This window comes from Theropithecus gelada, chromosome 16 (genome assembly GCF_003255815.1).
Source record: "Theropithecus gelada isolate Dixy chromosome 16, Tgel_1.0, whole genome shotgun sequence".
In the NCBI taxonomy this organism is placed as follows: Eukaryota; Metazoa; Chordata; class Mammalia; order Primates; family Cercopithecidae; genus Theropithecus; species Theropithecus gelada.
The window spans coordinates 72,777,468-72,801,208 of NC_037684.1; the positions used below are offsets into that span (position 1 = coordinate 72,777,468).

The following is a 23,741-nucleotide window of genomic DNA, read 5'->3' on the forward strand; positions in this document are numbered from 1 at the left end:
ACGCCCTTGAGGATGCTCACTTGAGTTCTGCTGGAAAAAACCGACATGGTCGGCATCTTCACCGAGCCCATGGGGCCTCTCCAGGGCTGGGCCCCACAGGCCTGGGCCTCTGGAGTCCTCCAGGTCCCCGTGTGACGCCCTGGCCGGACACTGAGGACGCCCCTGCAGGCTGCTGATCCCAGGGTGAGGGCTGTGTGCAGCCTGGGGTGGGGGAGATTTCAGGGAACCTCAGGTCTCTCCTGAAATGGTCCCCAGGGTACCGGCTGGCTCGGGGCTTCCTGCCTCACGCCCTCATCTCAGGGCTATTCAGCAGCCCCGAGTCAGAACTCAGGTGAAAGGGACCTTCACTATTACCCACCCCCTTGCCACCTCGCATGGGGTCTGTCTCCACAGTGAGTGAGAAGTGAATGGGCACGGGTTTCCCTCTCTCCTCCAGGCCGTCCACCCCATGCCAGGGCTGGACCGATCCCACGCCCGGCTGAACTCTTGGTTCTGGCTCTGGGTCGGGGCTTCCCCCCGTGCCCTCTGCCCAAATCCTCTCTGGGTCAGGGACACTGATTCTCTTGTCCACCTGGTTTGTTGTCTTGACACCCTTGGAGGGCACTCAAGAATGAGGGGTTCCTGCTGCTTGGAGGTGGGGGCAGGGGCTCCCACACCTGGATCTGACTGTCCCAGTGCCCTTCAGGGCCCTTTGAGAGGGCGATGGGGACAATGTGGAAAGTGGGGGAAGGAAGTCGGGGGTCCTGCCCACAGCCATTGCCAATCTGTACCTCATGGCCAGGACACATGCGCTCAGTGCCTGCCCTGAGGGCTGGCAGACCCATTTTATTTCCTTAGAGTAGAGGAAGAAGGCCGGTGCGGTGGCTCACGCCTGTAATCCCAGCACTTTGGGAGGCCGAGGCGGGCGGATCACAAAGTCAAGAGATCGAGACCAGCCTGGCCAACATGGTGAAACCCTGTCTCTACTAAAAATACAAAAACTAGCTGGGTGTGGTGGCGTGTGCCTGAAGTCTCAGCTACTCGGGAGGCTGAGGCAGGAGAATTGCTTGAACCTGGGAGGCGGAGGTTCCAGTGAGCCGAGATCGACTCACTGCACTCCAGCCTGGTGACAGAGCGAGACTCTGTCTCAGAAAAACAAACAAATAAAAAGAGTAGAGGAGGAAGAGATGCAGGAGGAAGACCAGGTAGGAGGGCTGGTGGGGCCAGGGCACTCCCCGCCACTGACTGTCCCAGAGGGTGACTCGGGAGGGGACCTGGTGCTGGGGCTCACCTGGGGGTGACAGGTCCCAGTGTTTCCTTGAGTTCCTTCATGGAGGTTTGAAGGTTCCTGAGGACCGCGTTGTCCTCCAGTGCCCAGCTCTGAGACAGTCGCTCCTGAAACTCCCAGACGGTGCTCTAGCAAAGCTTCATGAGGCGCTCTAGGGACAGGGTGGGCATCCGGCTGGGAGGGTTCCCTGCAGGGGATCGGTGTCCGCTCCCTGTTTCCACCAGGCCCACCTCCCACTGGGTGATGCCAGGTCCTTTTTGGCCACCCCAGGGTCCGGCTGTGCACAGGAGGCCACCGCTGGGGGAGGCCGGGCAGGGAAGCGCTCACCACACTCCTGACTTTCATCTGGGTCATGTACAGGGTGGGCTCAGTGTCATCATGCCTTGCCCAGGCCACCAGGCCAGACCCCTCCTTGAGACAGAGCAGAGAGTCACAGGAACAGTGTAAGGACACGTCCCTCAGGCCAGCCGGGGGCTGTGCCTCGTGCTCCCCAAGGCACCCTCGGGCACACGGGACTTACCCCTGTGTATTTTGAATGATGCATGCGCCATGGCCATCAGTACCCGCTCGCCCTCCAAGACGAGCACATCCCACAGTTACAGGGTGAGCCCGAAGGATTTCGTGAGGACAGCAAGTGTGGGAGGACCTGTCTTTCTGGGCTGGGATCGGAGGCCTGAGCAGAGCGCCCTGAGGTTTCAGTCCCCTGGAGTGCTGGGGACTCCTCTCCATGGGATGAGACCCCCCTATAAAGCTGGGTCAGACCAGGTCCTGCAGCTCCTCATGGGGGACACACCTCAGCAGTGATGTGGCTTCTGGAAGGAGGGGCTTCCTGAGGACTTTGGGCTTCCTTGGGTCCTCCCAAGTCGGGTCCTGGCCCAGTCTGCCCATAAGGCTGGGCCTAAGCCCTGGCCTCTGCCATGGGATGCCCCCTCTCAAGCAGGGCCTGGTGTGTGTGTCATGCAGGGACCTGCCTGTGCCTCCTACGGGCTGGGGGTGAGCCGAGTCCTCCTGGTGGAGCTGGACCCCTGGGCTGCAGCAGCTGGGCACTGTGTTCATGAGCTGGGGTCTCCCTGTGCCTCCTTGCCCCATCAGTGCAACACCGGAGGAGCCACTGCAGCATGAAACCATCAACGCACAGCCCTTCCTTGTCCTAAAGGGAGGGGCAGAGGTGCTCAGGGCCCCTTGAGTTGCCCTGCAATCCTCCCTTCCAGGCCCCTCTGCAGACCCTTCCTCAGGGGGCAAAGCCCAAGGGTCTCCCAACACATCCATGCACGACGCCTGGTGGACACACTTCCCTTAGCCCTGCTTAGCCAGAGCTCAGCCCTGTTCCCAGCGCCTCTGGATCCTCTGGGGCAGGAAAAGGACACCCAACTTCGAATTCATGGAGAATCCCCATCCCAGGTCGGGCCGTGGCTGGGACTCGGCCTCTTGCCAGCCCCATGAGGGGCTCGAGTCTCCCCTGGCCCATGGGACCCTGGGTGTCGTTCACTCACCAGGCGTCTCATGATCTTCGGGAAGGACTTTGCAGCACCTGCTCCTGGTGCGATAGGCGCCTCCGGAGCCAGGCAATATTTGGGCTGTAGAATACTGAGAAGCCCCCGACCCATCACCCCATCAGAGCCCACACCCAAGATGTGGAGGTGTCAGCTGGAATTGCTGGGTAGTGGCAGGGGACCCCAGGCCCCAAGGCCTCCCTCTCTACCATCCAGTGATCCCACCACACAGCCTCAGCCCTGAGGAAGAGGGCCCTGGCTGGAAGCGCTGCCCAGTGGCTTCCTGGGTCGAGGTGCCAGGAGGACAGGCCTGCCTCTGACACCACGAGGCAGGGCTGAGGCAGGTGGGTGCCAGCAGGGAGAAGGGGGTGGGTGCTGGGGTGCTGGATGTGGGGTCAGGCTAGGGGACATGGGATGGGCAGACATTGCTATCTGGGCTTTGTCGGCCCATTCATGTGCAGGGAGGGTGGCTGGGAGCGCAGCCAGCTGGGAGGCAGGAGGACCCTCAGGGAGGTGAGTGGTGCCTGCACAAAGTTGGGGCTGGCTTTGGGCGACAGAGGGCGGCCAGGGGGAGGTATGGGTCCCTTTGCTGTTGGGGATGAAAAGCGTCTGACTTGAGGTAAGAGGGTCCCTGTCCAGGCCCAGGCTGCTGTGGGACCTCAGTAGGGACGTCCTGGAGGCTCCAAACAAGTTGGGATGCAAGGAAGGCGCCTTGCCTGGAAGTTGGGATCACCGGCCAGGGTGGCCGTCCCCTGGCCTTGCTGTGAGAGGCCCGGGGGCAGCTGTCCACCTACCCTGCAGGGAGTGCCTCTGACTGTCCAGCAGCTGTCCAACACCCAGAAAGCATCTTCCTCCAGCAGATACAGGAGGAGGGTGGCGGTGACGCGGCTCGGGTCCCTGTGGTAGCCCATCTCCTGCAAGAGCCAGAGTCACCATGGAAGGATGTCTCCTGGGACGGCTGAGGCCACCTGGGAGGACTCACGTCACCAGAGATGGCAGAGGTCCTCAGGGACACCTGCCACAGGTCCCCGAGGATTTGGGGTGCAGAGGCTGCACCTCTCCCCTGGCACTCAGAATGAGGACTGAACAGGTCACACATGACTCAGTTGACAAGGAGCCTGGAGGGATTCCTGCAGCGAGTGCCCAAGCTCACATGGCCCCAAAAGGGCACAGACAAGGATTGCTCATGCCCCCTATCCTGGGCCAGGCCGGGGAGGCCACTGTGGTAAGCCTGGAGTAGCACCTGTGGACTGCACCCACCATGAGGGCAGGTGGCAGGGTGCTGACCACCACACAAAGGGTCCTGTGATGGCCCAGGGGCTGCCTGCTGGGCACAGGAGAGCAGCTGGGTGCACACCAAATGTGGGCAGCCCATGGAGTCGGCTTAGTGGCTCTTCCTGCCTGGAATGGTCTGGAAAGCGGGGGCTGAGCAGGAGCAACCACCTGGGGTGACCCCCTCCCTGTCTGCTGGACTCCTACGGGGTTCGGGCAAAGGGGAAATTGGATCCCTTCCAGGTTTCTGGTGAAGAAGAGGCTTCCTCAGGATGCAAACTCATTTCATGACAAGAGCCTGGCCCATCAGGCACCTCAGCCACTTGTCAAACCTGTCTCCTGTGAGGACCATCTGCATGCGACCCTGCCAAGCTCCCGGGCCTCGGGGCAACACCAGGAGGGGAAGGTCATTTCTTCATCTGAGACGTGGTGGTCGAGTGCAGGTGACACCAGGATTCTGGGCCTCAACCCCTTTCCATCTCAGTTTGACCCCTTGCGCCGCCCCCTTGCTTGGGTGTCCACGCCAGCAAGTGAGCTTGAGTCCTGCCTACTACATCCTGGTGGGTCACGAACACTGAATTTTCAAGAAATGCCAACACCCCCGAGAGACACTCATGCCTGTGAATATGGGTTCGTGGCCCAGGAATATCGCTGCCCGGGAATACTCACAGGGTTATATGCAGAATAGGCCACGAGGATGTCACATAATTCCTGCTGCCTACAAAAGAGGGAAAAGGGGGTTTTGTTTTGTGTGGATGCTGTCAGTTTCCTTTTGTCTACAAACCCTGACAACGAACACAATTCTGGGTTCAGATGATCTGTGAGCTCCTCGGGACACCTGAGTTTTTAGGAGTTTTTTCAGTAAAACCCACATTCCTTGCGATGCAAATATCACAGGCGTGCAGTCGGATCAGTGATCATTTTCACTCTGGTTGATTTTTTGCTTCCCCTGTTTCTCACTTTGCACACATTGAAGTCCAGTCTTCGGAACATGCAGTTCCACAGTTCTTAACTAATGTGCAGAGCCTCCCGTCCACCACGGCAGCCCCTCCTGGAGCGGCTCCTTCATCCTCATCCCCAGCGTGTCCCCTTTGCAGTCTCCCAGCTCTGTCAGCGCCTGGCCATCCTGACCTGTTCTCTTGTCTCTCTGCTTTGCCCTTTTCCAGAATGGCCGATGAATTGGAATCCTGTGGTGGTAGCCTGTTGGGTCTGGCTTCGTTCCCTCAGCAACACACATCTAAGATCCACCCATGTTCCTGCGGGCAGCAGGGGTTCGCTCCTTTTCCTCACGGAGTTGTCTCTGTCTGAAGATTGGAACCCCCTTCCTCCCCAGTTCCCATGTTGAAGATCATCTGGGCAGCCTCCGGGTGTGAGCGACAATCAATCAAGCAGTGAATGTGGCAGGCGGGTTTTATTTGCAAGTCAATTTTCAAATCAATGTGGTCAATATCTGTGACACTTTGGGGATGTGTGGTACAAGGCCACGGAGCTTTGTGAGCCACGGCCCATCTGACTTACAAAGTGGCTGTGCCCTGTCGCATTCCCACCAGCTATGGATGAGTTTCCGGGGCCCCGCATCCTGCCTGGTATTTTGGGCTGTCAGTGCTGCCCAGGAGGGCTCCTGAGCCCTGCCATCTTGCCGCCTTCCCGTGGGTCCCTACCCTGGGTTGTGGCTCTCATTTCTGTACAGCACCAAGCCTGCCACACCCCCCAAGGGGACACCTCCTCCTGGGCTTAGCCCTGAAGGCCCCGCATCCTGAGAATCCTGGGCCCAGGCAAACCTGAGGGCCGGCACTCCACACCCACCCTTCCCGGGTGCCAGTCTCCTGGGTATCTGCCTGCCAGGATGTCTTAAACTGATTTTATCAAGCTACAGCGAATAACAGGGATGAGCCCCGGGCCTCTCCACTTAGAAGCAGGGGCAGTGACAGGACTGAGGGATGGCCTGAGGCTTGTCACCCAAGCAGCGAGAAGGGCGAGGACCCCAGTTTCACGCACTCACCCTGGGACGACCTGGCTGTACTTTGACAGGTCCTTGAGCAGGGCTGGCAGGAGCAGGGACCCCTCCTTCTTGAGGAAGCAGGTCACCACCATCAGGAAGCAGCAGAGGACGGCACACAGGCAGAGCCCCAGCGTGCTGTAGACCAGGGCCAGCTGATCCGCACTCAGATTCAGCCCCAGGAGAGCTGCAAGACAGCGTGAGACCCCTCTCTGCAGTGCCTTCTCCTCTTCCCCTCCTTAGGCTCAAGCAATCCACATCCTCCCATCTCCCTGCTGGGGGCCCGTCTGGCTCCTGGAGAGGCTGGACTCCTTTCCTGACCCTGAGGCTGCTGGGATGCTCTCTGGGTCCTGGAGGAGGTTGATCCCTCCCCCGATCCTGGCAGCAACTTCCCAAGGCCTCGAAGCTGGAAACGGGAGCTGGAAATATGAGCTAGGCCTTCTTGTCTCCACTTGCTAGGGCTGTAATTGGGAGAGCGCTGGAGATGGGCTGATGGGTGAATGGACAGATAAACAGTGCTCCAGGGAGCATGTCCCTGGGCATACTGAACTGGGCCCTTCCTCCAAGGAGAAACCTTTCTGGGTGAGCGTTTATAGTCGTCCCTTGGTATCCATGGGGGATTGGTTCCAGGATCCCCCACAGATACCAAAATCCACGGATGTCCGAGTGTCTGATACAAGATGGCCTCGCATTTGCATATAACCGATGCACATCCTTGTGTACAATTAGAGTCATCTCTAGATTACTTAGAATACCAAATACAATATAGATGCCATATAGATGGGTGTTATACTGTATTGTTTAGGGAATAACAACAAGATAAAATGGCTGCAGAGGTTCAGTATAGATGCAGCTATTCACTTTCTTTACTGAGTATTTTACAGCCGCTGTTGGTTGAATCCACAGGTTTAGGGCGCATGACACAGAGGGCCCACTGTGGTTTGAGAGTAGGACAGGCGACATCACACTGAGACCCAGGACTGCAGGTGCCACCAGGTGGGCCTTGGGCATCAGGGCACCTGGCCGCCCTGTGACTCAGGACTTGTGCCTCCCGGTTTGGATGCCAGAGACAGGCCTAGCCCAGGCAAAAGCCCTCCCCTTGGAAGTTCTCCTTATCCCAAAAGCTCTTCCCTGTCCCTGGAGCTGGGCATCCTCTAGGCACTGGGTGGAAGGACAGATGAGCCAGATTTAAAACGACATGTCGAGAAGAGCGAGTCCCACTTTGTGCCGGGCACTTCCCCTACAGCACCCTCCTTATCCTCCTGCTCTGATGATGGACAACTACCCCCATTAAAAAAATTGAGTCTGGACGTGGTGACTCATACCTGTAATCCCAGCACTTTGGGAGGCTGAGGCGGGCGGATCACAAGGTCAAGAGATTGAGACCATTCTGGCCAACATAGTGAAACCCTGTCGCTACTAAAAATACAAAAATTAGTTGGGCATGGTGGCATGCATCTGTAGTCCCAGCTACTCAGGAGGCTGAGGCAGGAGAATCTCTTGAACCCAGGAGGCAGAGGTTGCAGTGAGCCGAGATCGCGCCACTGCACTCCAGCCTGGCGTCAGAGTGAGACTCCGTCTGAAAAAAAAAAAAAAAAATTGAGACAGAATTTGTATAGCATCAGATTTGCCATTTTAAAATGTACAACACATCACAAGGTTGTGCAGCCATGGCCACTAATCTGAGACCATCTTTATCCCAAACAGAAACCCTGTCTCATCAGCAGTCACTCTCCATCCCCTCTCCTCAGCCCCTGGCAACCGCTCATCTCCTTTCTGTCTCTATGGATTTGCCTATTCTGGACATTTCATATTAATGAAATCGTACAACACGTGGTCTTTTGTGCCTGGCTCCTTGCACTTGGCTTTGTGTTTTCAGGGTTCACCACGTCTTGCCATGCTATATATTAGACCTTCGTTCCTCTTTAGGCGGAACAGACAGACACATCTGTTACGCATTCATCAGGGAAAGGGCATTTGGGTTGATTCCACTTTCTAGCTATCATGAATATGCTGCTGTGAACATTCACATCCACATGTTTGTGTGGACAAATGTTTTCCATTTTCTCGGGTATATACCTAGGAGAAGAATGGCTGGGTCACATGATAACTCTCTTTCATTTTTTGAGGACCTGCTGGACTGTGTTGCACAGCATCCGTCGTTCACACTTCATTTTACAGATGACAAAACTGAGTCTTTAAGATATTGTTCCCAGTCACAGAGCTGCACCTGGGGGTCGGTCTGACCAACTCCCAGGTGGGTGCTCCAAGCCTGAGGGCCACACAGCGGCCCCAGGGCTGGTGCTGCCCCTCTTCCTCACACACGCTCTTAGATTCAGGAATCTCTAGTGACAGAGCTGCTAGGACTCTTAGGGGTCATCAGTGTCACTCTGACATTTACAGGGGGGAGATGGGAACTTGGGATGAGTTAGTGTCACTCCACCAGCTGGTGGCTTCCTTCATGTCCGGTGCCCAGAGCTCAGAGAGGCCTAAAGGAGGAAAGTAAAGCCCCCAGGACCAGCAAACTTGGTGCCACACACCCAAGGCTTACTTGCTCCTACTCACCTCTGGAATCAAACACAAACTATGCCCTGGAAGCATGAGTAGGGGAGACGCTGCCAGCCCTCAGAGCACAGACAGAACACTGGGCTACAAGATGTTACTAAGTGAAAATGAACTGGATTGATTCAATCAGGAAGACTAAACATGTGCACACATTTCAAATGTTTCAATGTGAGATTCTGAAACCCAGACCACACTCTGAGGTTGGGGTAGTGAGTGTTGAGAGACCACGCCCAGAGCTTGGTCACCCAACATCACTCCCTTGTGGACTATCTGGGACTCATTCCAGGAGAGTGCTGTGGGGGTGAGGCTGTGCCACTCTGGGCCTCCACCTCAAGAAGGCCTGACACCCTTGGTTTTTGTTCCCTTAGGAGCTTTGAGCACCACTCAGGTCATCCAGGTGGAGAGGTCCCATGAAGAGGGACAGGTCCTGAGATCACCTGGAGGAGAAGCGAGGCCTGACCATCGCAGCATCAGAGCCAAGCCTCCAATGGCTCCATCCCCAGGACCATCTGCTTGAGAGACCCCAAGCAAGAGCAGCAGAAGATGCACCCAGCTGAGCCCCGCCATCCCACAGAGCCATGCAAGGCCACATGATGGCCATTTTTAGGGCACTGAGTTTGAATGACCAGAACAGAGACTCGTTGCTCTTGAGGACATGAAGAAGGTGCCCCAGCTTCTCATTCCTCTCTGCCCAGGCCAATGATCCGAGGTTTTCTGTGGAAAATGAAACATAGCTCTTGCCTGGCCCCTAGGATACACATGTGATTCAAAATCCCTAGCCTAAGAAAATCAATGCAAATTAGAACTAAGAAAAATATCACTTTCTACCTGTCACACCAGGAGTGGGAGCACAGGCACCTTGCATATTGGTGGTGGGGTGGACTCTCAAGGGCCATTTGGAACCACCCCCCACCATTTACAACATGCCTCCCTGGCACCCCTTGCTGCATCAGCTTCACTTCTCGGGCTGCATCTCCCCCAGCACACAAATCGTATTCCTCCAACATTGTTCAGGTTGCAAAAGACTGGATCCAGCCTAGCCTTCCATCTACAGGGGATGAAGGGTTAAATGCAGCATGGCACGCTCCCGAGAGGGAATACCACACAGTCACTCCAGCCAATGAGGCAGGGCCATGTGTCCTAAGAGGGAACATCCCCAAGAAATGTGGGGTGAGAATAGCCAGGCAGGCACTCCAATGCCACCCCAGTGGAAGGCAGACAAGGAGCTGTAAATAAGCCTTGCTTGAGATTATGTGAGAAAGGACAGGCGGGAATCCACGGCATGGAGAGGCCCTGCCCTGCGGCTCACTGTCTACTGTTCCCCAGGACCAAAGGGGCCTAGTCGCAAGCTTTTGCCAAAAAATAAAAATTAAAAAAAATTGCTCATTCTCTAGACTTGTCTGAAAATCAAGTCCAGGGGGAAGCGTCCCAGAGGTGCAGTTTGCAGGTGTTACCACCAGGAGGCAGCACTCACAGTTTCCGCGGCCTTGGGACCAGGCGAGCTGGCACAAAGTTTATTTCTACGCTTTTTTCTTTTGTTTTTCAAACTGTTTTCAAAGCCATTTCTCACCCAAAAATACTTTCCCCAGCCTGCTGCGGCTCCCAGCGCAGGCTCGGGTCAGCCCCCTAGGCAGCACTGGGACTTGTCATTTAGGGGTGGGCCTGGCGGGGGACAGGGAGGGGGCAGGAGGGTAGGGGGCTATGGTTCTGGATGTTTGATTCAGCCGCCTTCGCCTTCAGTGTCTGCATCTGCAGAGTGGGGCCCGATACCCTTCTCTCTCCACAGACGGGCTTGGCTTTAGCAAAGGTCCCTGCAAACATGCAGGAGGCAGGGGACCTGGGTAGAAAGTTCCAGCCAGTGGCCATGCACTCACATCTTGGGGGCCCAGCCAGCAAGGGGAGCCTGGTGGCAAGGTGGGCAGGGGTGGGCAGGGGCTGCTGGACCTCTTGCCCGGCCAAGGTTTCTGCCACCCTCCTCGGGGGTCCTGGGCTGCAGTTCCCCCTGATAGTCCCCATTTCCTGATCCCTCTGCTCTGCAAGCATCTCTCCTTCCCTCCCTGTGCTCTTGGCGCCCTGAACATTCCAGGTGTGTCCCTGACACATGGTGGGCTGCCAGTGCTTAAGAGGGGCTTTTCTACGTGAGGTACAGCCTCCCTGTGAGGTCATCACAACCTCCAAATGTGCACACCTTCAGGTCTTCCCTGCAGAGGACCCTCCGTCCTCCGGGTGTCTGTGTATGTGCATGCACGTGCGTGTGTGTGTGTACACGTGCGTGTGTACACGTGCGTGTGTGTGTACACGTGCGTGTGCGTGCATATCCGCATGTGCGTGCATGCATGCGCAGGTGTGTAAGTTCAGGAAAAGGCAGGAGGGCAGGCTGGGTGTAAGTCTCCCGTTTGGTGTGTGGCCTTGGACTGAAGCGGTTTCCAGAGTGTCACCTCCTTCTCTCCTTTGGGCCTGGGGTCCCTGGGTCTTTCTGGGGCCACCTCTCTTTAACGCGAACCTCCATCCTGCTGGTGGTAGGGACACACAGACTTCAGCCCCTGTTCCCAGCACCCAGATCACGCCCATTGAAACAAAGCCTCCCTGATCCCCACATCTGACTCCAGCTTCTTGTGCAGCATCTCCTTAGGGGCGTTCCTTCACCCCTGTGACACTGGCCCACCCTCTCCCCTGTGGTTCTGTCCCCGCCTTTGTAGGTCCCTGGACCTTGGCTTCAACCCCAGGAAGCAAAACCGGAGCATCCTGCTGCCCCCTTGTGAGGGCACATGGTACGGTCAGGACAAAAGCAAAAGCACCCTTCCAACTCAAGATACACAAATGCAATGCAAACCAGGAGGCCTGCAGCCAGGGCCACCCCATCTAGTTCTAGCACCTAAAATAAGTGACATCTTGAGCAGTTCCTGGAGCAAAAGCAATGTGACTCCAACCCCCGACTTCCACCCCGGCAGAGCTGAGCTAAGGTCTCAGTGGAGCATTGACCTGAAGCTGCCATCCAGGCAGACTCCTGGGGCCCCTGCTCCTACCGGCCACAGCGCTGCCTCTGCTCTCAAGGCTACCATGATTCCATGTCATGTTGGGGCTCCCTGGCACGTCCTTCCTCCCCATGATCGTGGGGCTCTCACTCACCCCATGTCTGGCCTGACCATAGTGTGCACTGGCTTCCAACCCCCTGGCATCAATTCAACCACTTCTGATTTCTTCCAGATGGGGCCGGGCCCCCCAGACACCAAGGAGGTCCTCAAGGCTGGTTCTGTGCTGCTCTTGTCCACCCACACCCCATCCCTGCCACATTTGTATCTGATTAGGTTCTCATGAGCCAGAGTGAAGGGACGGACAAATGATGCATCTAAGCAGGAAAAAAACAGGGCAGAGGAAGGGTCCAGTTTGTCAGCCTTTGTCAGCCTCCCAGGCAGTGAAACAGGGCTCCTAGCCCACAGCCCCATCATGCCCCTGGCTGGAGCCACCAAGGGCAACCTCAACTTGGGGGCACCTGAAAATGACCCTTTATAGCATCCCCTGACCTCCTTGTGGCAGAGCTGGGGACATATGTAGGCGTCTTATGATGTCCCTTCTATGTGCGGTTAAGTACGACCTTCTAGAACTTTCTTTGTGGACACAGCCCTGCTGGAGCTGCTCTGACCTCCCCACCTGCTCTTTCTCCATGTCTCTGTGGGACCCTCTTCCTCTTCTGACCCCTCAAATGCAGACTGCCCCACCTAGGACCTTCTTTTCTGTCCCTTTCTCTCCTTACACCTCCCCGTCCCTACACAACCTTTTCCATTTTTGTGACTTCAACTGCCATCTTCTAGGCCAACACAATCTAAACTCTCCAGGTAAAAGGCTCCCCAGAGCTCTGAACCCACATGACTGACCCCAAGGCTGGCATCACCCTCACGTGGAGGGGGGCGGTTCCTAGCTCAGAGCTCCTGGTCTGTACGGAGTCCCTGCCTTGGCAGGCTACCCTGTCCCTCACCCTATACAGTGAGCTGAACGGTGCCCCCCGGCCCAAGGATATGCCTCCTGCAAATGTGACCTTATGTGGATAAAAGATTCTTTGCAGACATGTAAATACAAGGATCTGGAAATGAGAATATCCTGGATTAGGGTGGGCCCCAGATCCAGTGACAAGTGTCCTATACGAGAAGAGAAGGCAGAAGACATAGGCACGGGAGAGAAGCCATGTGAAGATAGAGGCAGAGATGGGCGTGAAGGGGCCACCAGCTCAGGAGGCCTGGGGAAGCCACCAGAAGCTGGAGGAGGCAGGGAAGGATCTGCCCCTGGGCTTTCAGTGGGGCGCTGCTGACTGTGGAATCTGACTGGAGTGAGTCCTGCTGACGTGGAATCTGACTGGAGTGGGGTCCTGCTGACATGGAATCTGACTTCTGACCTCCAGTCTGGAGAGAATCGGTCAGTGTTATTTTAAGCACCTGGCACGTGAACACTATCACAGCCCCAGGAAGCGAATACAGCCTGTCCCAGGGGGGCATCCACCCAACCAGGGGAGTGGACCCTTGAGTCCCGGGCGTGGTTCTGTACTTCACAAACCCCAAGTCACTGAGGCTCCACAAAGACCCTGCGAGATGAGAGCCATTATGATCACTACAGGGCCTCTCCCTCCAGTTCTAATCTCATGCCAGTGCACTGTTCCTCCATCCCCCTTCTAGGTCCTTGTCATCTCTGGTTCCCATTATTGCCAGAAACAGCCTTTCACAGGGCCCCTGCTGCCATCACCACCATCCAGGAGCAACAGGGTGCTCTCCCAACAGCCCTGCTCTGACCTCTCTTCCAGTGGCCGCCCTGCCCCCAGCAGGACATCGGCCTCCCAGCCTGGCACGTGGAGCCATCACCTGGTTCCTCCTGGTGCCATCTCCAGCCGCCCCTGAATGCTTACTCTTCCCAACTCAGTCCTCTGCAGCCCCCACATGGAGGAACAAGGTTGTGCCCTTGGTGCTCCTCCTCCCCCTCTACCGGGCAAATGAGTAGCCCCACTCGCTGGGGCAGGCTCTGTCCCCTCAGGGAGACGCAGACGCTCCCTGCACCTGCCCGTAAGCCTGGACAGGGAGCTCCTCGTGTCAGCCTGGAGTCGTCGCAACAGAACCCCAGGCCAGGCAACTCTCCTGATCAACATCTCAAGCCATTTTCAGTCCAGCTTGGGAGCCTGCCCTGCTCTCCCCACGAAGCCCCATGTGTGAGCAGCAGGTGGATTTTATTAAATGTTCATAATACGTGTGAATCCCTCATAAATATTTGGAAATAACTGAAAACACATATTGATTCTACCCATCCATGAACATGGGATGTGTCTCCCTTTGTTGGTGTCATCTGTGATTTCTTTCGGCGGTGTTTGTAGTTTTCCTCGTAGAGGTCTTTCACAGCCCTCTTGCTGTGTGTGTGGAAGGCCTTTCTGTGCCCTCTTGGTGAGCGTGTGGAAGTGTCTCCACCTTCAAAGCAGATCTGGGGTGGGGTCCCCCCTGCTTCTGGATGTAGAGTGACCCCTACACTCCCGCAGGCTGGGAGTCCCAGAGGAAGGGATTTAGTTCAGCCTCCAGCACAGAGCCACTCACAGCCTTCCCCGCCCCTAGCAGCACCTGTGAATGCTGTTGCCTCTGCCTGGAACCCCCTGTCCCCATCATGTAGTTTCAACATGGTTGCTTTTATTTATTTATTTATTTTTTTGAGACAGAGTTTCGTTCGTTAGCCAGGCTGGAATACAATGGCCGGATCTCGGCTCACTGCAACCTCCGCCTCCTCCTGGGTTCAAGTGATTCTCTTGCCTCAGCCTCCCGAGTGGCTGGGATTACAAGTACCTACCACCACGCCTGGCTAATTTTTGTATTTTTAGTAGAGATGGGGTTTCGCCGTGTTGGCTAGGCTGGTCTCGAACTCCTGACCTCAGGTGATCCACCTGGCTCGACCTCCCAAAGTGCTGGGATTACAGGTGTGAGCCACCACGCCCGGCCCATGGTTGCTTTTTGAATGAGCAGTTCCAGCGCACAGAGCTCATGATCCCCTCAAAATGTATTCTCCCAAATCATCCTCACAGCAACTCCTTGAGGTGAACAACCTCAGACAGGCAGTAGCTTGCTCCAGGCCACACATCTAGTAAGGGACATAACTCGGGGTCTGGCTCCACACTCCACACCCCTGCCACAGCCTTCCCTGTCCTCCTCGGGGAAGCCTTCCCCTTCCCCATCTCACCTGCAGCTGGGTTACGTGGCCTCCGTGCACTGAGAGGAATGTGTCACCTGCATGGCTTGTCCACGGCCTGGCCTTCCACAAGATGGTGAACTCCACCGGTCTGGGACAGGACGTGCCTTGCTCTCTTCCCTCCCCACGCCCAACAAGCCCACCACAGTTCCAGGTCTCACTAAGGAGTGGCAGCTCTCAGTGGGATGTGAGAGAAACCTGGAGTCGGGGTGAGGTGGGGCCTGGCAGGGCTGGAGAGAAAGGACAGCAGAATTCAGGGAACCCATGAAGCGGGCAGAGGAGAGGTCAGCCCTTCCACCGTGTGCAGCTACACAACTTGGTTACATGGTGTTCTCTGCTCCCTGTCCTCAAATAGGTCTACCTCTGGGTCCCTCCCCTGGCCATGTGGCTCTGTACTTCCTGTTTGCAATCCACAGCAAGCTCCCCTCCTGTCCCACCAGCCCATGCAGGCATCAGAGGTCAGAACAGAACAGACCTTAGCCCTGGGCCCCTGGAGAAACACGGGGCAGGGCAGTGCACAGCGACAGTCACACAGCCACCAAAAGCCACGCCATGGCACTAGTGCGGCAGCCGATGCGGGGTGAGGCGTGGTAATGCCGACCCCACTGGCACCAACACGTCCTTACAGCCCCCTCGTTCACAGCCTGGGGCTCTGTTACCTGGAGCCAAGATGAAGATCTGAGGTTCTGCCCAGTGCCCTCGGGGAACGGGGCGTAGCTGATGGTCACGCACAGGAAGTGGCTAACCTTGTCCCAGGGGCGATAGCTCACACCCAAGGAACAACAGCTCTGTGGACGCCACTGGGTCATTCTGCGGTTGCAGAGGGGCAGACTCTGGAATCCATAGACTGTGCGCAAATCTCAACTCAGCTGTGCATCCTCTGCGTGACTGTCAGCGAGTCACTCCAAATTTGAGACTCAAGTCTCTCGATCTGTGAGGTGGGTAGGGATGACCCAAAGTGGAATCCATTGCACTGGAGGTGGGCAGGTGGCCAGACACCAGGGCGGCAGGCATGGCCACTTGCATCTGTGGCTGGGCTCTTCAGACCCTCTGTATCCACACTCCCTCCAGGTGAATCTGCGCTTCCCCTCAGGAGAGGCTGTGCTAGAGTAAAATCCAGGTAGTGAGCATAATACCTGATTGGTAGTTTTTCAGCCCTTGGCCCCTCCCTGCCTCCACCCCAGTAGGCCCCAGTGTCTGTTGTTCCTGTCTTTTTTTTTTTTGAGACGGAGTCTCGCTCTGTCCCCCAAGCTGGAGTGCAGTGGCGCGATCTCAGCTCACTGCAAGCTCCGCCTCCCGGGTTCACGCCATTCTCCTGTCTCAGCCTCCCGAGCAGCTGGGACTACAGGCGCCCGCCACCGCGACCGGCTAGTTTTTTTGTATTTTTTTAGTAGAGACGGGGTTTCACTGGGTTAGCCAGGATGGTCTCGATCTCCTGACCTTTTGATCCACCCGTCTCGGCCTCCCAAAGTGCTGGGATTATAGGCTTGAGCCACCGCGCCCGGCCTGTTGTTCCTGTCTTTATGTCCATCTGTACACAAGGCTTACGGTTCCGTTTGTAAGTGAGAACATGTGGTATTTGTTTTTCTGTTCCTGCATTAATTCACTTGGGATAATGGCCTCCAGCTGCATCCATGTTGCTGCAAGGAACATGATTTTTTTTCTTTTCATGGCTATGTAGTATTCCATGGTGTATATATACCACATTTTCTTTATCCAATCCACTATTGATGGGCCCCTCGGTTGATTCCATGTCTTTGCTATTGTGAATAGTGCTGTGACAAACACACGTGTTATGTGTCCTTTTGGTAGAAGGTTTTATTTTCCTTTGGGTCATATCCAGTAATGGGATTGCTGTGCTAAACGGTAACTGTTTTAAGTTCTTTGAGGAATCTCCAAACTGCTTGCTACAGTGGTTGAACTAATTTACATTCCACCAACAGTGTATAAAGTGTTCCCTTTTCTCTGTAGCCTCACCAGCATCTCTTGTTTTTTGACTAACAATAGCCATTCTTAATGGTGTGAGATGGTCCCTCATTGTGCTTTTGATTTGCATTTCTCTGATGATAAGTGATGCTGAGATTTTTTCATGTTTGTTGCCTGCTTCTGTGTCTTTTGACAAGTTGTCTGTTCATGTCTTTCGCCCACTTCTTAATGGGGTTGTTGCTTTTTGAATTGACTTCCTTATAGATTACAGATATTAGACCTTTGTTAGATGCAGTTTGCAAACATTTTCTTCCATCCTGTAGGTTGTCTGTTTACACTGTTGATTGTGTGTGTGTGTGTGTGTGTGTGTGGGTGGGTACAGAAGCTCTTTAGTTTAATTAGATCTCACCTGGCAATTTTTGTTTTTGTTGCAGTTGCCTTTCAGGACTTAGTCATAAATTCTTTCCCAGGGCAGATGTCCAGAACAGCATTTTCCAGGATTTCTCGAGGATTTTTACAGTTTAGGGTCTTACACTTAAACCTTTCATCCATCTTGCATCTATGTTCCTTAGGGATATTGGCCTGTAGTTTTCTTTTTCCGTTGTGTCTTTGCCAGGTTTTAGTATCAGGGTGAAGCTGGCTTCACAGAATGAGTTAAGAAGAAGTCCCTCCTTGCTATTTTGGAATTAGTTTCCGTAGAACTGGTACCAGCTCTTCTTTGTGTATCTGGTAGAATCTGGTTGTGAATCCATCAGATTCCATTTAGAGGCAAAAGAGCCTTCCTAAGAACGAGAAGGGAGAAGTTTTACTAAAAAAGTTTATGTGGTTCATTAGGCATTGCCAGAGGGAAAAAAATTGTAAAAAGAAAAGGCCAGGCGTGGTGACTCACATTTGTAATCCTAGCACTTTCGGAGGCAGAGGCAGGTGGATCACTAGAGGTCAGGAGTTCAAAACCAGCCTGGACAACAAGGTGAAACCCTGTCTCTACCAAAAATGCAAAAATTAGCCAGATGTGGTGGTGCGTGCCTGTAATCCCAGCTACTCAGGAGGCTGCGGCAGAATAATTACTTGAGCCCGGGAGGCAGAGGTTGCAGTGAGCTGAGATCACACCACTGCACTCCAGCCTGGTTGACAGAGCGAGACTCTATCTTGAAAAAAAATAAATAAATAATGGCCGGGCGTGGTGGCTCACGCCTGTAATCCAGCACTTTGGGAGGCTGAGATGGGCGGATCACAAGGTCAGAAGATCGAGACCATCATGGCTAACACGGTGAAACTCTGTCTCTAATAAAAATACAAAAAATCAGCAGGGCGTGGTGGCGGGCGCCTGTCGTCCCAGCTACTCGGGAGGCTGAGGCAGGAGAATGGCACGAACTTGGGAAGCAGAGGTTGCAGTGAGCCGAGACCGCACCACTGCACTCCAGCCTGGGTGACAGAGCAAGACTCCATCTCAAAATAAATAAATAAATAAATAAATAAATAAATAAAATAAAAAAGAATTAAAAACAAAGAAAACAAAGGCCTTATGGCTGGAGATGGCCACTTTGAACATAGTAAGAAAGTTCCTGTTGAGTTGGGCATCTGCTAAATGCCAGGCCTCAGAAATGATCTAGTTAATCCTCCCAGCAAACACCTCTTGGTGCACCTGCCCTGCTCTGTGGCATTAGAAAGGACGGGAGGGGGATGCCGTGTGGATCCATAAACACTAGAGATGGCATTTGCCCTGCTCTCGGCCTGTCCTGGAGACACAGCAGGCCTGCCCTTCTCCGGGGGCTGACTACTTCCTTTCCTTTGCAGTGACTTTCCTGTGATAACATCATTTCCCTGAGGCCAGGCCCCAGGGCCAAGGTCCCGAGGGCGGGGCCTGTGTGCCTGATGATGCGGTTTGCCCAGCACCCTGCTGTCCCTGCTTAGCCTGGCATCTCCTGCTCTCATCTGCTGTCCTGCCAGTTAGCTGCTGCTATGTAACAAGCCATCCCCAAATGCAGGGATGTGTGCTTCCTCCCGAGTCAAGGGTTTGGCTGGGCTCAGCTGTGCCGGACTGGCTCTGCTCCATGTGCGTCTCATCCTCCTCCTGGGACCAAGGGACTGGCCACGAGTGTCCATCTCATGATGATGCTGGAGTGCAGCAGACTGGAGCACGCAGGCCTCTGGCCACCTAGGCTGGGAACTTGCTTTTCATCACTGCCGCTGCATTTCATTCAAGTCACAGTGCCAGTGGATTCCAGGGAGGGGAACCAGACGCCACCTCTTGGTGAAAGGAGCACGCGGGTAGGTTTGTTACACGGGTATATCAGCATCAAGCAATACACCCGTGTAACAAACCTACACGTGTACCTCCAGATCTAAAATAACAGTTGAAATTATCAATAAAATAATAATAGAAATAAATGGAGCCTGCGGCACTGGTGGAGGGCAGGTGGTGGCTCTGCTCAGGTGCTCACACGGGTGGGTCTGCTGCTTACTTGTGCCTGTGCTTTGAGAACTGGCGCAGCTTCGGCAGCCTCCAGTACAAGGCTCTTCCTCACAGGGCAGGTCCTTTCTCCTGCTTTCTTCTTGTCCACAGACTTCTGGAAATGTTGCCTACATTTTTATTTTTTTTATAATCCTAGGATGATCTCCCTGGCTTCTGGCCATTTGCCTGGACTCTGGGCTTCGTGCATTGTGGACTCTCCTGTTCTAGGCCTGGCATCAGGCCTCCCACCCTTTCTGAACCTGTGTGACACCATGCAGGTTTGCCTCACGTGGCTTACCAGGACTTGCTTCTGAGCCTCTGTGCTCCGATCCTTGGTACCTTCCCGAGTTGTCTGAATTGTTTTCAACTTCCCCACTCTGCTGTCTCCTGAGCTCTGGTGGGAGGTTCACTGGGCTCCTGAGCTTGTTCTCACAGAAGTATGCACATTGCTTAGGGTGCTGTCCACAGATGGAGGCACAGCTGATGCAGTCCCTCAGGAGATGGTCATAGAACCTGCCTTGCTCCTTGCAGCAGCTGAGTGACCCTGGGAGACAGAAGTGCGTGATACTACCAGATAACACAGACTGTCAGGAGCTCTGGGTTTGGCCATATCAAAGTAAAAAAGAAATTATGGTTAAATTCCCAAAAAGCAATCCCTTAAGCCAAGTACTTTTACAATATACACATTGAAGACTATGCATTGTCCTCTAAGTACTATTTTAGCTGCATTGCATTTTGATGTATTTTTCCTATGTCTAATTCAAAATGTACTTATTTTTCATTATTATTTCTTCTTTGACCTATGGGTTATTTACAAGTGCATTTCTTAGTTTCCAAACATATGAAGATTTTTCAGTTATCATTTAAAATTGAGATCTAGATTACATTGTTACATAAGACCTTTACTTGCATTTTTCAAGCCTCATCAAGGAGAAATATATTTCAAATCAGCCTAAGGAATGAAGGAGAAAAGTCAGAATCCTCTTTAGCAAGTTGGGGCAAGGGGCTGGAAGGAAGGTGGAAAAGTTCACATGAATAGTGTTTCTTCTCTCTTAATGCTAAATGAGAACTACAGCAGCTTACACAAGTATCAGTGCCAAGGCGCAGAAGCCAAGGAAACTAAAGCCCAATCACACTTGCCTTAAGAGAGCACAGCGGACCCAACTTTGAACAGAAATCTGTTTAGGACAATCAATTACCTTATTCAACGCCTCAGAATATTTCTACATGAAAGTTTTTATGGAAAACAGGCAAGTTTCCTTTGTCTTTAGAATAAGGTATTTATGTGAAAATATGGCTCACAGAGATACTTTAAGGATACATTTCAGAGGCAGTGCAGGATAGTGGATAAGAACCCACATTTCAGAGCCTTCCTCGGCTGTACCATTTGTAGCCAGTGTGGTCACAGCCTCTCCGTGCCTCAGTTTCCTCATTTCCAATATAGGGAAAATAACAGTACTGACTTCTTAGGGTTGTTGGCAGAGCTGAAGTGCCCAGCACAATGCCTGACACATACTAAACAAATGCTCACTTAATGGAAGGCTTGAGTAGAATATTCATTTGAGCCTCTTCACAAAGTAAATACACACCTGTCCTTGTGTATTTGACAGAGTAAAGGAAGGACCTAAAAGATGATGGAGTTGGAATCTGGAGGAAAACTCAGATGGCCCACATGGGGCCGTCCCCTGCTCTGGCCCTGCCGTATCCCCAGAGCTCCAATGAACTGCACAGGAACTGATACCGCCACTCCTGGCACAGAGTCAGCCCAGCAGTGGTATCCTTGGGGCTTTCTGTGACCTCCTCCCCTCCTCAGTGGTCCCAGCATGGCTGTTGCAGGTGGTGCCTGAGCGCCCCAGACCACTGACCCTCCCTGCTTGACCTCACACCCCACCCCGCCCCCACCCAGGACTCAGTTTTCCCCGCTGCGTTTCCCACCTCTACTCACGCTGCCCTCTCTTCCAGGCACTCTTCCCCCTCATCTGATTTCTGCATTCTGTGGCCTCTTAACAATCTGCCTCTGATGGTGCGTCCTTCAGGGACACCTCCCTACCCCCCCACCCCCAGCTGAAGGTGGTCTCTCCTGACTGTGGCCTTTTTTTTTGTTTTTGAGATGGAGTTTCACTCTTGTTGCCCAGGCTGGAGTGCAATGGCATGATCTCAGCTCACCGCAACCTCCATCTCCTGGGTTCAAGAGATTCTCCTGCCTCAGCCTCCCCAGTAGCTGGGATTATAGGCACCCGCCACCACGCCCGGCTAATTTTGTATTCTATTGTAATTTTTTTAGTAGAGACAGTTTCTCCTTGTTGGTCAGAATGGTCTCGAACTTCCGACCTCAGGTGATCTGCCCGCTTTGGCCTCCTGAAGTGCTGGGATTACAGGCATGAGCCACCGCACCCAGCCCCGACTGTGGCTTTCTACCTTGACACGTAGTCATTTCTCCCATAAGAAGACACTGTCCTTGAAGGGCCAAGCCAGATTCCTATTTCCTTGGGGCTGGAGCACTCCATCTATGTTTGTAGGATGAACCAATACGAACGTTCTAATTTATTAATGGGTAATGGTTCAGGGCATGATTTAGGAGTCAGAGTCCTGGGTTCAAACCCTGACATCTCTGCTTTTAAGCTGTGTGATCCTGGGTAAGTCACTCAGCCTCTCTGAGTTCCCCTCAACAAGTATTCATGAAGGACTGAACTATGTGTCAGGCACTGTGCTAGGCTCAAGTCAGACATGGTGCCTGCCCCCAGGGAGCTCCCAGTCTAGTGGTTGAGTCAGACGTGAAAGAACAAAACAGCAAACAGTGGCAAGTTCTACCAAGGAAAAGAACAGGTTATGAAAAAGAACAGCAAGCAATGGATAATTTTCAAGACAATCAGGGAAAACTGGATCTGGCCTGAATATTAGATGATGTTAATACATGATTGCTGGCAGTAGCAGGATATTTGGGTTGTTTTACAGATCTTTATGGTCCAGTATCTGCAGGTAAAATGATATGCGGTCTTGGGCTTTGCTTTAAAATACACAAGCCAAAACAACTGGTTGGGAAAGTATGAGGCAAATTTAAATGATCTGTGAATCATTTAATGGGTGCAGAGGGCATCACTGTGCTGTCCTCTCTATGTATACGTGTGGTAAGTTCTGTAATTAAAAGTTTCAAAAGAAAGTAACACTAGCAGTACAAAGGAGGGCCCAGTACTACTGTGTGGTCAGAGGAGACCCCGGATGTTTGGGCTGAGACCTGAAAGTTGGGTAGGAGGGAGCCGAGGGAAGATGATAGAGGGAATGCATGCCAGGCAGCAGGAACAGCACGTGCAAAGGACCTGAGGCAGGAAAGAACATGGCATGGTTGACACTGAAAGGAGGCAGTGTGGCCAGAGCGGGAAGGTGGAGGGGTAAGAGGTGCCACACTGTACATCTCCTGCCACCCTCTCCTCAGCCACCTGTGGGGCGAGAGGGTGCTCTGGAGGCAGGCGTGGGGGGTGATCACACTGTCCCCTGGGCTCAGGTCCCAGAACTCACTGCAGGAGGCTGCACAGGTGTGCTGGCTCTGATGGTTGCAGATAGCTTTGCAGGACATGCAGTTGCCAAGTAGGGGATCCCAGTACTGCTCTTCGGGGCAGGATCCCATAGCCAGCCCTGTTCACAGGCCCTGTGGAGCTGAGAGACCAGGAGCGTGACGGCAGCTGGCAGGTGGTCGCAGCCCAGCCTCTTGCTGTCCACATTCCCGTAGACATAAGTGCTGTCTCAGGAGCAGAGAGGGCAGACAAAGCTGGCTTCCAACTCCCACAAGTGGCCTAGGGCAGCCACGTCCCCTCTCCAGCCTCAGTTTCCCCATCTGCACATGGTTGTTTTCAGGCCCCCTGCTCTCACACATCAGCAGGGCCCTGCTCCTTGCCCTCCTTAACGTGCCATGCCTCTCCCTGCCACAGGATCTTTGCACATGCTGTTCCCTTGCATGACGTGCCCTTCTCCCCAGCCCCTGCCCCTTAGCTGCTTATTCCTCCTCAGCCTGAGACCTCTGTCTAAACCCGATCTCCCGGGGAAGCCTTTCTGACTCCCCCTAGAGTAGGACGCGGTCCTTCTTCCGCACACTCGCACTGCCCTTTACTTGCTGCTGTGGTCACTTTCCTTTTCTATGCATGTGGTTATTTGATGCTGGCTCCTGTACTAACTGTGAGCACCATCTGGCAAGGACTGTGCCTAATTTTTTTTTGTTCATTGCTGAGTCCTCAGAACCTAGATAGTGCTTAGGACATAGTAGGCGCTCATAGCATGAATGGTTTTTTAAAAGCAGACCAAGTCAGTGCCTAGCACACAGCAAGAACCAAGAAATGTCAATTTCCTTCTTTACTGAAGTGTGAAACCACCACAATGATGTGTGTAAAGTGCACAAAAAGCAGAAGAATACGGCTTGGTGACATTTGATGGATGTATGCACCTGTGTCATTACAGCCACATTGAGATGAACATTTCCTGCACCCCTGAAGACTCCCTGGGGTCCCCTCCCACCCAATGCCCACTCCTAGAGGTGGCTCCTGTTCTGTTGTTACCCCCATA

The 23,741-nt window shown here is 53.9% G+C and overlaps 1 protein-coding gene across 1 annotated transcript; it reads right to left on the minus strand.

Moving 5' to 3' along the window:
- Nucleotides 1-7,070: 7,070 nt before the first annotated feature.
- On the minus strand, nt 7,071-22,840 carry LOC112609001 (tumor necrosis factor receptor superfamily member 13B-like). The gene is made up of 3 exons (XM_025361249.1): nt 22,704-22,840; nt 19,486-19,731; nt 7,071-7,192 (listed from the first exon to the last, which is right to left on the minus strand). Exons 1-3 carry the CDS (start codon nt 22,810-22,812, stop codon nt 7,107-7,109), a joined length of 441 nt encoding a protein of 146 aa, XP_025217034.1. The 5' UTR covers nt 22,813-22,840; the 3' UTR covers nt 7,071-7,106.
- Between the last annotated feature and the right edge of the window lie 901 nt (nt 22,841-23,741).